Genomic DNA, 13,700 nt, shown 5'->3' with positions numbered 1-13,700 from the left:
TAACTTTTTTACCCAACAGGTGCCCTTTAAGTGGGCTGGTGGGAGCTGTTTGGGCCTCTATGTACTTGAAATGTCAGGGCCTATTTTATATCCCAGTCCATATCCCAAATCCCATGCATGTATATATGACCATAGGGGCCCCAGAAATGTGTGCCAGTTTGTGCCATGATTTTCCCCTTTGTAAAGCTCAGATCGAGTCACATCCGTGAGATGACAGAATATACGATGTAGGAGTAAAAGGGAGGCTGCTTCTATCTCTTTGTTACAGTGTGTCAGTGAGGGCAAGGCGAGCTGCTTGAAACCTTATACAAGTCCTTTTATTCAAACCTTCCCGCGCCCATCAACCTTTTCTCTGCGCTCCCGCCCGCCGCATTGCTGCCTGCAGTGACGTCAACCGCCTCCCACATGAACGCCCCTCCCCAGAGCGCGCCCTGCTATTTGAATCCCGCTTCCGCCATTTTCTCTCGCTGCTTTACAGACGCTTCTGGAAGGTGAGATTCTACCCGTGGGAGCTAGAGGTTGGGCCCTGCCGCATAATCCGACCGACATCCCGGCCATCCCCCGTTCGCAAAGCGTCCCGAAGCGCTAGTAACAGGCGCTGGCTAATCGCGCGAGTAAACACGGTAGATTTAGCAGGGATTTCAGTCGGTGAGTGGAAAAGCTGGGGTGGGAGCCCGAGGAGAGGCGGGGGGAGTCCGCTGTTGGCGCGCTTTCCTTTCCCTGGCGCTATATTCCTTATGGGATGTCCTAGGGCGGTTTTCCGGACGGGGCTACAAGTAATCTCTTTAATATCAGTGACTGGTTTCTCTGGCCTCTTTTTCGGCCGGTGACTAGACACTATCAGGCGCTACAAACTGGACTTGTTCCAGGCCCTGTACTGTAGGGCGGCTTTATATCTGTCATATTGTGGCCAGGGCCGCTGCAGAATCAGGGCTTAGCGAAAGCTTATGTTTCGGGGAAGCCGGCAGCAAGGCCGCCGCAGGAAGCGCGCTCCCGCCATTAGTTCTCATTCATCCCGGAACCTCATGTGTCTTCCATTATCCGCTCGGTAATAGCGCAGTGTGATACATTCAGCAGTATCAGATCGTGTATAGGTGAGGGGACCCGTGATGCTCGATGGGTTAGTTGAATGTTTTCACTGAGAATTGCCCCACCCCATGCTAATCTCTGCGACTAGTTCACATTCAACTTTGTCAGGCGTGAAATTGGTATTGGTTCTGTCACGTAACCAAAATGGTATTGTCCAATATGTGCAGTCCCCTCCACAGACTGTGCGGATGGACTGGACCAGGTAGTGCGTGCTGCTCCCTGCGCAGCCAATGCAGTGCGGCCACCCCTCACACGTGGGCCTCGCTTCTGTTTCACGCTTGACACGCAGAAAGTTTTGCTAAAAGGGGTTGTTCGCCTTTAAGAGCTTTTAGTATGATGTGGAGAGTGATATTCTGAGGCAATTTGCAAGTGGCTTTCATTTTTTATTATTGAAGGGGTTTGTTATTTGGCTTTTTATTCAGCAGCTCTTCAATCTGCATCTTAAGCCATCTGGTAACTAGGGCCCAAATTCCCCTAGCAACCATGTATTGATTTGAATAAGAGACTGCAATAGGAATAGCAGAGGGCCTGAATAGAAGGATTTGTAATAAAAAGTAACAATTACAATACATTTGTAGCCTTACAGGGAGTCAGCGACATGCCCATTTGTAAGCTGCAAAGAGTCAGAAGAAGAAAAAGGCAAATGACTATAAAACTATACAAATAAATGCTCAAAACCAATTGAAAAGTTGCTTAAAATTGGCCATTCTATAACATAATTATACATAACGTAAAGGTGAACCACCCCTTTAAACGAGGCCTTCAGCACTAGGCACCCTTTCATCATGAGACAAAATATATTTCAAAGCAACATTTTAATTGGTTTTAAGCATTTAAATGCTGTCTACATATTCTGAATATGTGAGCAGATGCTGGCATATTAAAGTTTCAGTATTCACCTAAGTTGAGCAATATTCAATAGGATTTGAGTTAGAATTCAATTCTGCCTATTTTAAATTGAAGGAAATATGATCCTGTTTTATTTGTCATTGTAAAGAACTAATTTGAAAGTTGTGCTATGTTGCTCCTTACCTACAAGCATACATCCTGCTATCTAGGCAACAGCATTTGATCACCTCATTATTAGGGGCTTCTCGGTGGACTGGTAAACTCGTTTTATTATCTCTTTTGAAGTTCTTTGAGGCCAGAATTGACAGGAAGTGAAACTCTTCATATTCTTGTTTAGTGCCTGAAATCACATCCATAGGTATTTCTTTATTAAAACAATAGTTTGTTTAGTACAAGTATTTTTCATTGCTCATGTTGAATAGGCATGTGATACTATTCATTTAAGGCTAACTGCATGCAGTTTGACTTATTTTGCACCATTTCAAAGCAGTGGTGTCTAGGGTACCACCACACATGGTCCAATTATTTTCCCTTTGCTAATGGAAACTGCATGTTCCACTAGCCTAAGGACTCCTAAATGTTTTTGTTTTTTTTCCTTTGCCCCCTTGCAATCCGGTTAAAAGTGGTCAAGTGCAGCACAGGTCCAGATGCAGGCAATTCTTTAATGGGGGGTCCTCACAATGACAAAAGCATGGGACGCCGCATATTGCGTTCCACCTGCGTTCAGCCCTTACACACATCATCAAGAGGGCACCCCATTAAAGAAGAATTGCCTGGACCTTCAAAGAATGCCTTTAACTGGAGCGCAGGAATAAAACGTAAATGCCTACGCACCCTAGCAGTTCTGGAAACTGATTTGTGCGAATGTTTTTGAAGTCAAAATTTGAGAACAAAGGGATGAAACATGCTGGATCTGAGAGCTTTATGCAAAAGCCAGCACCATGTTGCCATTGTCTGTAAGGTTGCAGGGGTGGTGAACAAACGTGTATAGTCCAGCAAGACTTTATTCCCCCCCCCCCCTTTCTTTAAGAATATGGTGTCACAGGACTATGTCATGGGCTTTTACATGTTTTCTAGAAGAGGAGTACTGGTTTGGAGTTTTAAGGTTAGCCATGCCAGTTGGGGGTGTATATATATAATTGAGATTCCTAGTGCTTTAGGGTTAAGGCACACAGAGCTACTACTAGCAGCTACTTGTCACAACTACAAAAATAGACAATGCTGATATTTTACTGATAATGTGTTTTAGCAGAGGCAATTCTCAATATTATTTATGGCAGGGTATTTTCTGGTGTCTTCACACTTACACTTGTTTAAGGCAGTAACAGACAGGGAGATTTGTCACCCGCAATTATTTATGCACAACAAATCTCCCAGAAATGCCTCTCCATTGAAAATAACTTAAATTGCCTGCAGTAAAACCTGCTTAATGCAAAGTCGCCCCAAAGTTTTCTCCAGAGGCAACATCTGGAGGTTTCGGAAGAACAAAGTGATGCTTTAGTTTTACTGCCAGTGATTTGTCATTTCAAATGGAGAGACATTTTCGGGACATTTATCGCTCCGCAGTCGTGCATTATTATCATGAGCAACAAATCTGCCTGTAGGGCTCAAGCATGCTATGGCATTCTAGATTGTTTGGCTTGACTTTACAGGCCAGTGTTATCTCCAGGCATTTTTAGCAGGTAGCTCCGCCAAGCATTTTCATACGCTGTCCAGCTCCCACCTCTGCTGTGTCACCCTTCCATATGGCCCAAGGCAGAGGTCCCCAACCTTTTTTACCCGTGAGCAACATTTAGATGTAAAGAGGTGGGGAGCAACACAAGCATGAAAAAAGTTCATGGGTGGTGCCAAATAAGGGCTGTGATTGGCTATTTGGTAGCCCCTATGTAGACTGGCAGCCTACAGGTGACACTGTTTGGCACGGTTTTATGCAACCAAAACTTTCCTCGGAGCCTGGAATTCAAAAATAAGCTCCTGCTTTGAGGCCATTGAGAGCGACATCCAAGGGGTTGGAGAGCAACATGTTGCTCACGAGCTACTGGTTGGGGATCACTGCCCTAAGGTTTCCCAGCTATCACTCAATATTTCAATGCTTTATTTTCCCTGTCTAAAAATATGTTGTGAGCTTTTGGTTTACAGCAGCTTCAGCAAGTGGTTATCTCATGTGATTACCATTACCTATATTCTCCCCCCCCCCATCTGGCTGGAAAAAAAATTCTGGTGAGGGCATGTGGCTACCTCTGATCACTTGTATCCTGTCTAATTACCATGGATTAATTCTACTTGCCATTTAGGTTAATGGGACAACATTAAAGTGAAAAATGTCTTTATTGGAGTGGCTTTACTGTACCCATATAATGTTACTTTACAGCTTTGTTTGATGTAAATATATTTACTGTGAAGGGCAGGAGTCCCCCAACCTTTTTTTTTTTACCAGTGCGCCACATTCAAATGTAAAAAGAATTGAGGTGCAACTCAAGCATGAAACCCCGGGGGATGCTAAATAAGAGCTCTGATTGGCTATTTGGTAGCCCCTATGTGGACTAGCAGCCTACCGGAGGATCTACTTGGCAGTACATCTAGTTATTATATAATTATAACTTTCCTCAAAGACGGGAACTCAAAAATAAGCTTTTGCTTTGATGCCACTGAGAGCAATATCCAAGGGTTTGGTGAACCCTTGTGACTTGCGAGCACTTGTGTAGGGCAAAAAAAGTGTCCTTAGGGAGTTTGGACACTTTAAATGGAAAAATTAAAGCCACTAGATTTTACCCCCTGTTAGTGCTCCTGTTCTCAAAAAAAAAAACCCATGGCATTTGAATCACTGCTCTCCCATCTTTTTTTGTGATGTCACAGAGAATGTCCAGGAAAGAAAGATGGCAAGTTTGTGCTTCAATTTTTTGTAGAGGAACAGCAGGCCAATGGCCCTAATGGCAATTATAGAATTAGAATTACTTGGTAAATTTTCATCATCCCATTATTTATAGTTTCTTCTCCTTTAAACGCAAGTCCTTAAAGACTTTCTAGTAAACCTTGTAAGCTGAAACTACAGGATCAAGTATTTTTTCTTTACACAGTGCTCCTTTAACGTTCATGAATAAGAGGTGTACAAGTGAGGGAGGAACCAGTGATGTGGGCTGACATGCTAAAGCTGAATGTTCTGGCAATGACTAGTCTTATTATACAAAGTCTTGCAGCTGACGGTAAATAATGCTGTTACTTTTTTCCTTTCTAGGCTGACAAACTTACCATGGCAGCCCAAGGAGAACCTCAAGTCCAGTTTAAGGTAAAAAACAGACTTTAAAATAACTTGGAAAAAAAAGCAGGAATTTGTGCTTCCTATTTTCTAATATTTGTATTCTTTGTAGCTTGTGCTGGTTGGAGATGGTGGCACTGGTAAAACAACCTTTGTTAAACGTCACTTGACTGGTGAATTTGAGAAGAAATATGTAGGTATGTATCTAATGTCACTGTATATGATATAAAACCTATAAAAAAATATATATATATTGGAAAGTTGTGCAGCACATCCACCACTTTGTCAAAGATTCATGAATTCGCTTAATCCCAATGATTTGACTTCATGCATGTTGGGATCAGTAACGTAACTAAAGGGGGGCGGGCCCTGGTGCGGGACGCGCAGCCGTCCCTTCCCCCCCTCCGTACGTGATTTTCGGACCGGATTTCAGTGATGCACGGGGGGGGGGCAGCGCTGGCCCTGGCCAGCTTGCACCCCCTGCTCCCGGGGTAGTTCCGCCACTGGTTGGGATAAGGAACAAGCTAAATATCACAATTTTTGATTTCCTTTATTTGACTGAAAGGATTAGGTTTGGCCAGGCACTTGAATTCAGCAGGATTATGATGTGGAAGGATAGTATTTGGCCTAGGGATACACCGAATCCAGGATTCCGTTCAGGTTTCGGCCATTTTCAGCAAGATTTGGATTCGGCCGAATCTTTCAGCATGGCAGAACCAAACCCTAATATGCATATTAGGGGCGGGGAAAATCATGTGACTTTTTACCCTTCCCACCCCTAATTTGAATATGTAAATAAGGATTTGGTTCGGTACTGGGCCCGAATCTCTTCGAAAGATTCGGAGGTTCAGCCGAATCCAAAATAGTAGATTCGGTGCATTTTGGCCAAACTGATTAAGTGCATATCTATTTAGCGTTTGCATATCTTATTTATCTGGTTTTGCTCCTGCTGAAAGTCAGTTGCAGCAGAAAATAGCAGGGACAGATAAATAACTGTCAGTTTTGTTTACAAATTGCTTTCCCCTCTGGCAGAGAAAACAATTTTACAATGATAGGTTCCTTTTAAACACTTTGAAAAGTTGGAATTACATGCTTTCATTATGCAGAAAACACTGGCGTACCCTTGAAAGAAGTTGTTCATCTTACAAACACTTTTTTTTTTTTTTATCTTATTATATCGTTTTCCCAAAATTTCAGTTTAATGTTCGTGTCTGGTATTTCAGTCTGGCACCTCTGTGATCCAGGAGCATTCTAAACTGTTACAATTTGCTACATTTAGTTTATGCATTTTTAGAACAGTGAAGTCAGTGACCCCCCCCCCCTGATTTAGAAGGTGAAATATGAAGCTTTATACAGTGAAATCTCAATTTTACATCCCCTGATTTTGTTTTCCCTGATTTTTACATTCTTTTGTGGTCCCGCCTATATATTATACATAACACTTTTCCCTGATTTTTACATTTTCCTGGATTTTACACCATTTTTTTTTTCTGGTCCCCGGAAAAACACAAAATGGTTCTACTGTACATCGATATTAGAAAACCAGTCACAAATAGAAAGTGTTTGGAAAAAGTCTGTTTCTGTTGAACTGTCTGAAATCGACTGAACAAAAAAAAGTCAAGGTGAACAACCCCTTGTTTACTGTGGGCGCGCAAAAGGTTTCAATATTTCAATGCTCGCTTGTCTGTTTGCAATGTTTCTTACTTTGGTTAAGCAGTCTGCAAAGATGTAAATATAAAATGCTGGCTGTGGGTTTCAGTTGAAGCTATGTATGTATTTTTCCCACCACCGCTTTTCTGTTTTTGATGTAATTTATTTTCTTTCATGCAATAGCCACGCTTGGTGTTGAAGTTCACCCTCTGGTTTTCCATACTAACAGAGGCCCGATCAAATTTAATGTGTGGGATACAGCTGGTCAAGAAAAGTTTGGTGGACTCAGAGATGGATATTATATCCAGGGTATGTAATCTCGACGTTGCAACGCGCATACTTTGCATTGTTATATTTAATAGTTTGCCACATGAGGCAGAGTGACTTTAATTGTGCTGAGACCAGATCTTTTAGCTTTGGAATTGTTCATATACTTTCACTTTGAGTGGAAGCAGCTAACCCATGTACAGATGCTTAATTTTTATTGCAAGAATATTTCATTTTAACAGTCCTACTACTGGTTATTGCTATAGTCCTTGCATTACAATCGCTGTAATATACAAATTGTCTTGAATACTTTGTCTAAAACGTTGGCTTAAGTAATAATACATTGCTTCTTTAACTGTCTTCCAGCCCAATGTGCCATTATCATGTTTGATGTTACATCAAGAGTCACATACAAGAATGTACCAAACTGGCATAGAGATCTTGTAAGAGTGTGTGAAAACATCCCAATAGTCTTGTGTGGTAATAAGGTGGACATCAAGGACAGAAAAGTTAAAGCCAAATCAATTGTCTTCCATAGGAAGAAGAATCTGCAGGTGAGTTGAATAACTTAAATTGCAGGAAGCATTTGCTAGCACCACACACACCTATTTTGTTCAACCAAGTTCAGTATTTTTGTTTTGCCTGTAGCATGAGCAACCAATATTTTTAGAATTTACCTTGCCTCAAATATATCTCCCCCTTGTGATCTTAATTTAAAAAAGGACCCAATCATGGCAAAGTAATAAACAACAAGTTGTATTTGTAGGCCAGCCAGTGTAGTATGGTTTCCCCCTACTAGAGAGTGGCCTTGTAAGCATGCAGCTGTGCCCTGAGTTTGCTTAGAATACAATTTGTTTTAAAGGAAAGGCAACTTAATGTAGTGTTGCCCTGCACTGGTAAAATTGATTTGAAACACTACTTTAGTTTATATAAACAAGTTGCTGTGTAGCTATGGGGCAGCCGTTCAAAACTTACATTAGTTAGTACATTATATTTTCAATACTTCAAGACACTTTTTTTTTTTATTTTTTTTATTCCTTTAGGATTCCGAACCAGTAATGTAGAGAATGTTAAGGAATAAACTAATGTGTTATTGTCATTTGGTTGCTGTTGTGTCAGATTCTCTTAAATGGGCAGTTGCGCTAAAATATGCTCTTGCTGCAATAACTATTTTTGAGTCTTCAAAATGTCCCTCTGGAGAAAGATCTGTAACATATCAAAGAAGAAACATGGCACCAGCAAGCAGCTATTGTTACACATGTCCTTCCTCTTTCTAGCTGATTTGTATTGTGCTGTATTGCCAAAAAGTACATATATGGGACCTGTTATCAAGAATGCCTGGGGTTTTTCCAGATAAGCTATCTTTCTGTAATTTGGATCTCCATAATTCTAACTCCTGTAAAAAAAAAAAAAAAAATCTTCATTGGAGGAAAAACTAAACTGGTTTAACTTTTTGTTAATTGGGCTCATGTACAAGGTGTACTGCTATTAGAGAAATAAGATCTTGTCTATTGGAGATGCCTTTCCCATGATTAGGAGCTTTCTGAATAGTGGTCTTCCAGAAACAGATGCCTGTACCTCTATGTATAGTATTATGCTAATGAGTTGGAAACTAATGTGGAATTAACTTGTAGAATTGCAAATTGTGACTAATGTAGAATTAACTTGCTGGTCAAATATGTAAAAACCAGCTTGTTTATGCCAAAAGTAGTTACCATCATCTTGGACTGATGTGACATGCTGCCAATGTTATGTATGGTTTCCAGGCCATGCCTGTAACAACCTCCTACAAATAAACATGCTGTGTAAATAAGCCGTGCAATCACATGGGATAGTACCAGGCTATATAAATGTGTAACTCTTTTTGCACAGCAGTGCTTTTGAGCTTTTTTTTATTTTTTTTTTTTTTACTGTTTACTATAGAGCAGTAGTCGCCAACCTTATATACTTGTGAACCACATTCAAATGGAAGAAAAGTTGTGGAGCAATACGAGCATGGAAAAGGGGGCTCCAAGTTATGCTCTATGGTCATTTTGTCTCCCCCCTACGTGGACTGTTGGCATACAGGAATCTGTTTGGCAGTATACTGGGTTTTTATGCAACCAAACCTTGACTCAAAAAGAAGCAACTGCTTTAAAAGCCTCTTAGAGCAATAGCCATTGGGTTGGGAAGCAACATGTTTCTCATTAAAGTCCAGATAGGGGAATTGGGTAGAGGCTCTGGCCTAGCCACTCGCCAGTGAAATAGTCAAAAATAAATGGAAAGCCAATACCTTGTCTGCTACAAACGGGTGAATCCCAAACTTTATTCCATGGTGCTCACAACACTTCAATGTTCAAACGTTTCGGGACCGCATGGCACTGAGGAAGGGCCATGTGGTCCCGAAACGTTTGAACATTGAAGTGTTGTGAGCACCATGGAATAAGTTTGGGATTCACCCGTTTTTAGCAGACAAGGCATTGGCTTTCCATTTATTTTTGATTAGCAACATGTTTCTCACAGGCACTGATGAGAATTCAACCTGTGGGGGGGAAAACCCCCCACCCCAGGTAGCCCTCCCTCCTCCCCCCAGGTCAACTACCCCCTGGGGAAATTCCCCATACTTTGTACTTACCCCTCGGCGCAGATTCTTCCAGCAGAGTTGCATGCATCTCTGTCCTCTGTAAGCTGACTGGGAGATTGGTATTTCTGCACATGCGCAGTTGGAACAGTTTGCCGGTTTCCGACAACTGCGCATGAGTGGAATTACACGGGAATTGCCGAACTCCCAGTCAGCTTACAGAGGAAGATGGATGCATGCAACTCCGCTTGAAGAATCTGCGCCGAGGCGTAAGTACAATGTATGGGGCATTTCCATACTCCCAAATTTCCTTCGGATATCGCTGTAAAATATCAAACTAAAAGTTTAGTTAATGTGAACAACTCTTTTAATAAAAGAGCTCCCTGCAGGAGCCTCTGACATTCTTTTTTTTTTTTTTAAATTGCCTCACCCCCGTCTCCAGTAAAGGGTTCTGAGCTGATTACATAAGTAGTCCAGTACTTGGAGAATCTCTTCTTTCATGCTAGTAGATTGCATTGGTATGTGTTCTGTTTTTTGGAAATTTTTCGGTCCAGTGTCATAAAGGTTTGACTTCCATTTGTGAAGGAAAAAAATTGTCATACTGACACTAAACATTTTCTTTTCAAAATATTGATATTAAAAGTTACCTATAGGTCATGTTGATCGTTTTTTGCTGATAGTTCTGCGTTTGTAAGTAATTGTCACGAAGTTCCTAAACCTGACTGTTTGTCAACCTGAATGTCCCTTCTCAACCTTAGAATTTCTATTGCTGCACAAATATGGCAGCCCCCTCATACAGGAACAGGGTAGTAAGAAAGGTAATGTAAAAGCATCAGGCAAATACTTTGAATGCTATTTATTATTTTGCCATAAAAGTTATAATAGATAATAAAAAAGGTTAGTCTCTGTCAGTATCTCTTTAAAGGAGAAGGAAACCCTTTTGGCGCAAATACCCCCAAGTTGCTACTTACCCATGCGCAGGTCCTCTCCCGTGGAGTTCGCAGGCACCATCTTCTCCCGTGCAGTCTTCCTGGCGTTTGGCGGCACAGTAGGAGCATTTGTCGGCAGGAATCTACTGCGCATGCGCCGAAAGTCCAGGAAGAAGACCGCACGGGAGAAGATGGCGTCTGCGAACTCCACGGGAGAGGACCTGCGCCAAGGGGTAAGTAGCAACTTGGGGGGGGGGGGGTTTGCGCCGAAAGGGACTTCTCCTTTAAGATTAGGACTAAACTCTCTGAAGTCCTAAAATTTTGAAGTCCTGAATAGTAGATGGGTAATGGGGTTTTGATGATTGAGGTAAACATGATTTTAATGACCCCTTTTTCCATCTTTCTCCTAGTACTATGATATTTCTGCTAAAAGTAACTACAACTTTGAGAAGCCCTTCCTTTGGCTTGCAAGAAAACTTATAGGTGACCCCAATCTTGAGTTTGTAGCCATGCCAGCCCTTGCCCCACCAGAGGTTGTAATGGATCCTGCATTGGCAGCACAGTATGAGGCGGATTTACAGGTAAGCAAAGTACAAGTAACTGATTCCTTTCTGCGCAACTGTAGAAATGATTAATATATTTTGCTCTGAGTAGCTGAGGCTGGAGATATCAGTCCTTTACATTTTGTTTTTTAGCAGACTTTTGAGTTTTGACACGCCTTAATAATTTTACTCTACTTTCAATATTTATTTATTTTTATTTTTTTCTCCAGAATGCTCAAGCCACTGCACTGCCAGATGAAGATGATGATCTGTGAGGAGCATGAAGCTGGAGCCCAGCGTCAGAAGTCTAGTTTTATAGGCAACTGTCCTGTGATGTGGTGCAGCGTGTTTGCCACTCTATTATATAGCTGAGCAGAACATGTGCTTAATCTTTTTGGGATGCAGAAGGAGATGAATGGGCTTCGGAGTGAATGTGGCAGTTCAGAAAACAATTCCTTTATATTTTGGACCTGCGTCTTTAGCTGTTTGGGACTGCAAAATATTCTACCCTCAAGTTTCAAATCTTAAGTTAAGACTGCTACAGTCTCGTCACAAAATTCAGTGGTAAATCTTGTTACTGTCATTCCCATACCTTTTTCGTTTAGATCATAATAAAGTTATGTTTCAAATACCTTAGCAAGTTTTCATATGTTACAGATGCCTTAACATGTGGTGAGGTTTATATATTTTTCTCTTAAATGTTAGTTAGTTTATATTTTTCACTTGTGCTTTTCTATTGCCAATTATGCTCCTCCCCCTTTTTAACGCTGCCGTTGCAATCTGCTGTAGCGAGCTCTACTGTTGGTCTTGCTTTAAAGACTAATCCCATCCTCCAAATCATTGTGTGCTCTGTCCCACCCTTATTAAAACAATTTGCTGGGGTTCTTTATACCAGTGCCCCTATTCTAAAACCACAAATCAACATAATAAAGAAAAAAAAAACCTTGCATTTGGAGTGCTGTCATCTTTAAGCTGAATAAAATGGCCATTAAAGAGTGACTGCTCTTTGATATATTAACCTTTGCAGAACTGGCACTTGCCAAAATACTTTTCAGATATGTTAGAAGCAGTGGAACTATCTAATGAATAGAGAACACCATTCCATTCCTTCTGTTAATTAACTTTAATATCAATTGATAACTGATTTAGTCCACTGACTCGGAGCTTAACTGCATAAATTGTTTTCCCAATCATCTTGAATGGGTTACACTAGATTGTGCTGCATTAGAGATTTTTCTGATGTACATAATTTTATAGATATAGATAAAATAGGCCATTCATTATATTTGAGCCTTTTAGCAGTAGAGAAATGTTCATTTTAAGATGTTCTCTATTTTCTGCTTATTTGTGAAATATGCTCCGTGCAGCTTTTAGTACCTGATCTGTCAGAAGTTCAGTAAACAGTCTATACAAATATATACAACTCTCATTTAATTGAATAAGCATGTATGTGCCCATTCAGCCACCATAAGATCATTTTGTTTGCAGGGATGCTAGGGCCCCATTTTAGATTTGCAGATTTTCATTATTTAAAGTGTTCTATAATTTTTTAATTTTTTTTATTTGTAGTTTACACCATGTGCCTTGTGAAAGACTTGTTCTAATTACATTGGAGTTAATTATTCTTGAACGCGTGCTTTCAGAAGGCACAGAGCAACACAAAGTCCTTTAAGGCAGCTAATGGCATGCCCATTTAATCTGTTTTCTTCAGGTCTACAGTATATGACAAAGCTGCTTTTGTTTCTCTTGCTGAGTACTATTCTTGTACCTTCAACTAGGTGCTATACAGGAGCATGCTCAGTAGTGCAAATGATTTCTTGGCAAGCTTTTTGGAAAGTTGAGTGGTTGTCTAGGTGTCAAATAAACCTGTACTATCCGTGTTTGGAGGTTTCTATTGAAGGAGAAGAAGTCATCTTGCACTGGGGGGTGCCAAATGTTGGCACCTTAGTGAATGTAATTACTTACCGGACACCCTGGACCAGTGCACCGATCAGCAGAAAACTGCACCGGCCCAGGGGCACCACTAATCAATCTTCTTCCAGGTTCTTCTTTCTTTAAACTTCCCGGGACGGGTACTACCTGGTTAAACAAAATAAGCTGAATTTTTCATAAAGTCCAGCTCTTCATTTTCTACTGCGCATGAAAAAGGAGGCCGGAAGAGGATCTCTTTTTTCATTTGAAAATTCACTTCAACCTTTGATAAATCTGCCCCTAAAAGTTACCTATCGGTCATGCTGTTTTTTTGCTGAGGCTTGTTTTTGTAAGTAATTGTTAGTTTAAGTTCATAAATCTGACTGTTTTGCCAACCTCACTGTCCCATCTCAGACTGTCAGTTAGAGCTTCTAATGCTAACGGACTCCTGCTGCACAAATATGGCAGCCCCCTCGTAGACACACAGGGAGTCAGATAATGAAAAAGCATTGGGCAAATACTTTATGGCAATATTATAAGAAGCATGCAAAGTCAATTTTATGGTATATGTAAGAAGAAAAAAAATCACCTCTGCCTGTCTTTTCCATGTGCATCAGCCATGATGCTTTTCTTTTGATTTAGAAATC

General features: G+C 40.9%; 1 protein-coding gene across 3 annotated transcripts; it reads left to right on the top strand.

Annotated features, from left to right (window-relative positions):
• Positions 1-480: 480 nt before the first annotated feature.
• Positions 481-12,089, top strand: ran.S (RAN, member RAS oncogene family S homeolog). Of its 3 annotated transcripts, none has more exons than XM_018233521.1 (7): positions 481-648; positions 5,174-5,224; positions 5,307-5,391; positions 7,028-7,153; positions 7,478-7,665; positions 11,011-11,181; positions 11,373-12,089. In XM_018233521.1, the coding sequence occupies exons 2-7, from the start codon at positions 5,189-5,191 to the stop codon at positions 11,415-11,417; spliced, it is 651 nt and encodes a 216-aa protein (XP_018089010.1). In that variant the 5' UTR covers positions 481-648; positions 5,174-5,188; the 3' UTR covers positions 11,418-12,089. The 3 variants fall into 3 exon arrangements, with proteins under 3 accessions (XP_018089010.1, NP_001080182.1, XP_018089018.1); NM_001086713.1 differs by having other exon boundaries at positions 481-491; positions 11,373-11,771; XM_018233529.1 differs by having other exon boundaries at positions 534-1,094.
• The last annotated feature ends 1,611 nt before the right edge of the window (positions 12,090-13,700 follow it).

The sequence above is a fragment of the Xenopus laevis genome, chromosome 1S (genome assembly GCF_017654675.1).
Source record: "Xenopus laevis strain J_2021 chromosome 1S, Xenopus_laevis_v10.1, whole genome shotgun sequence".
Classification (NCBI taxonomy): domain Eukaryota; kingdom Metazoa; phylum Chordata; class Amphibia; order Anura; family Pipidae; genus Xenopus; species Xenopus laevis.
The sequence above is the reverse complement of the archived record's forward strand: the minus strand, read 5'-3'. Positions and strand labels throughout refer to the sequence as shown.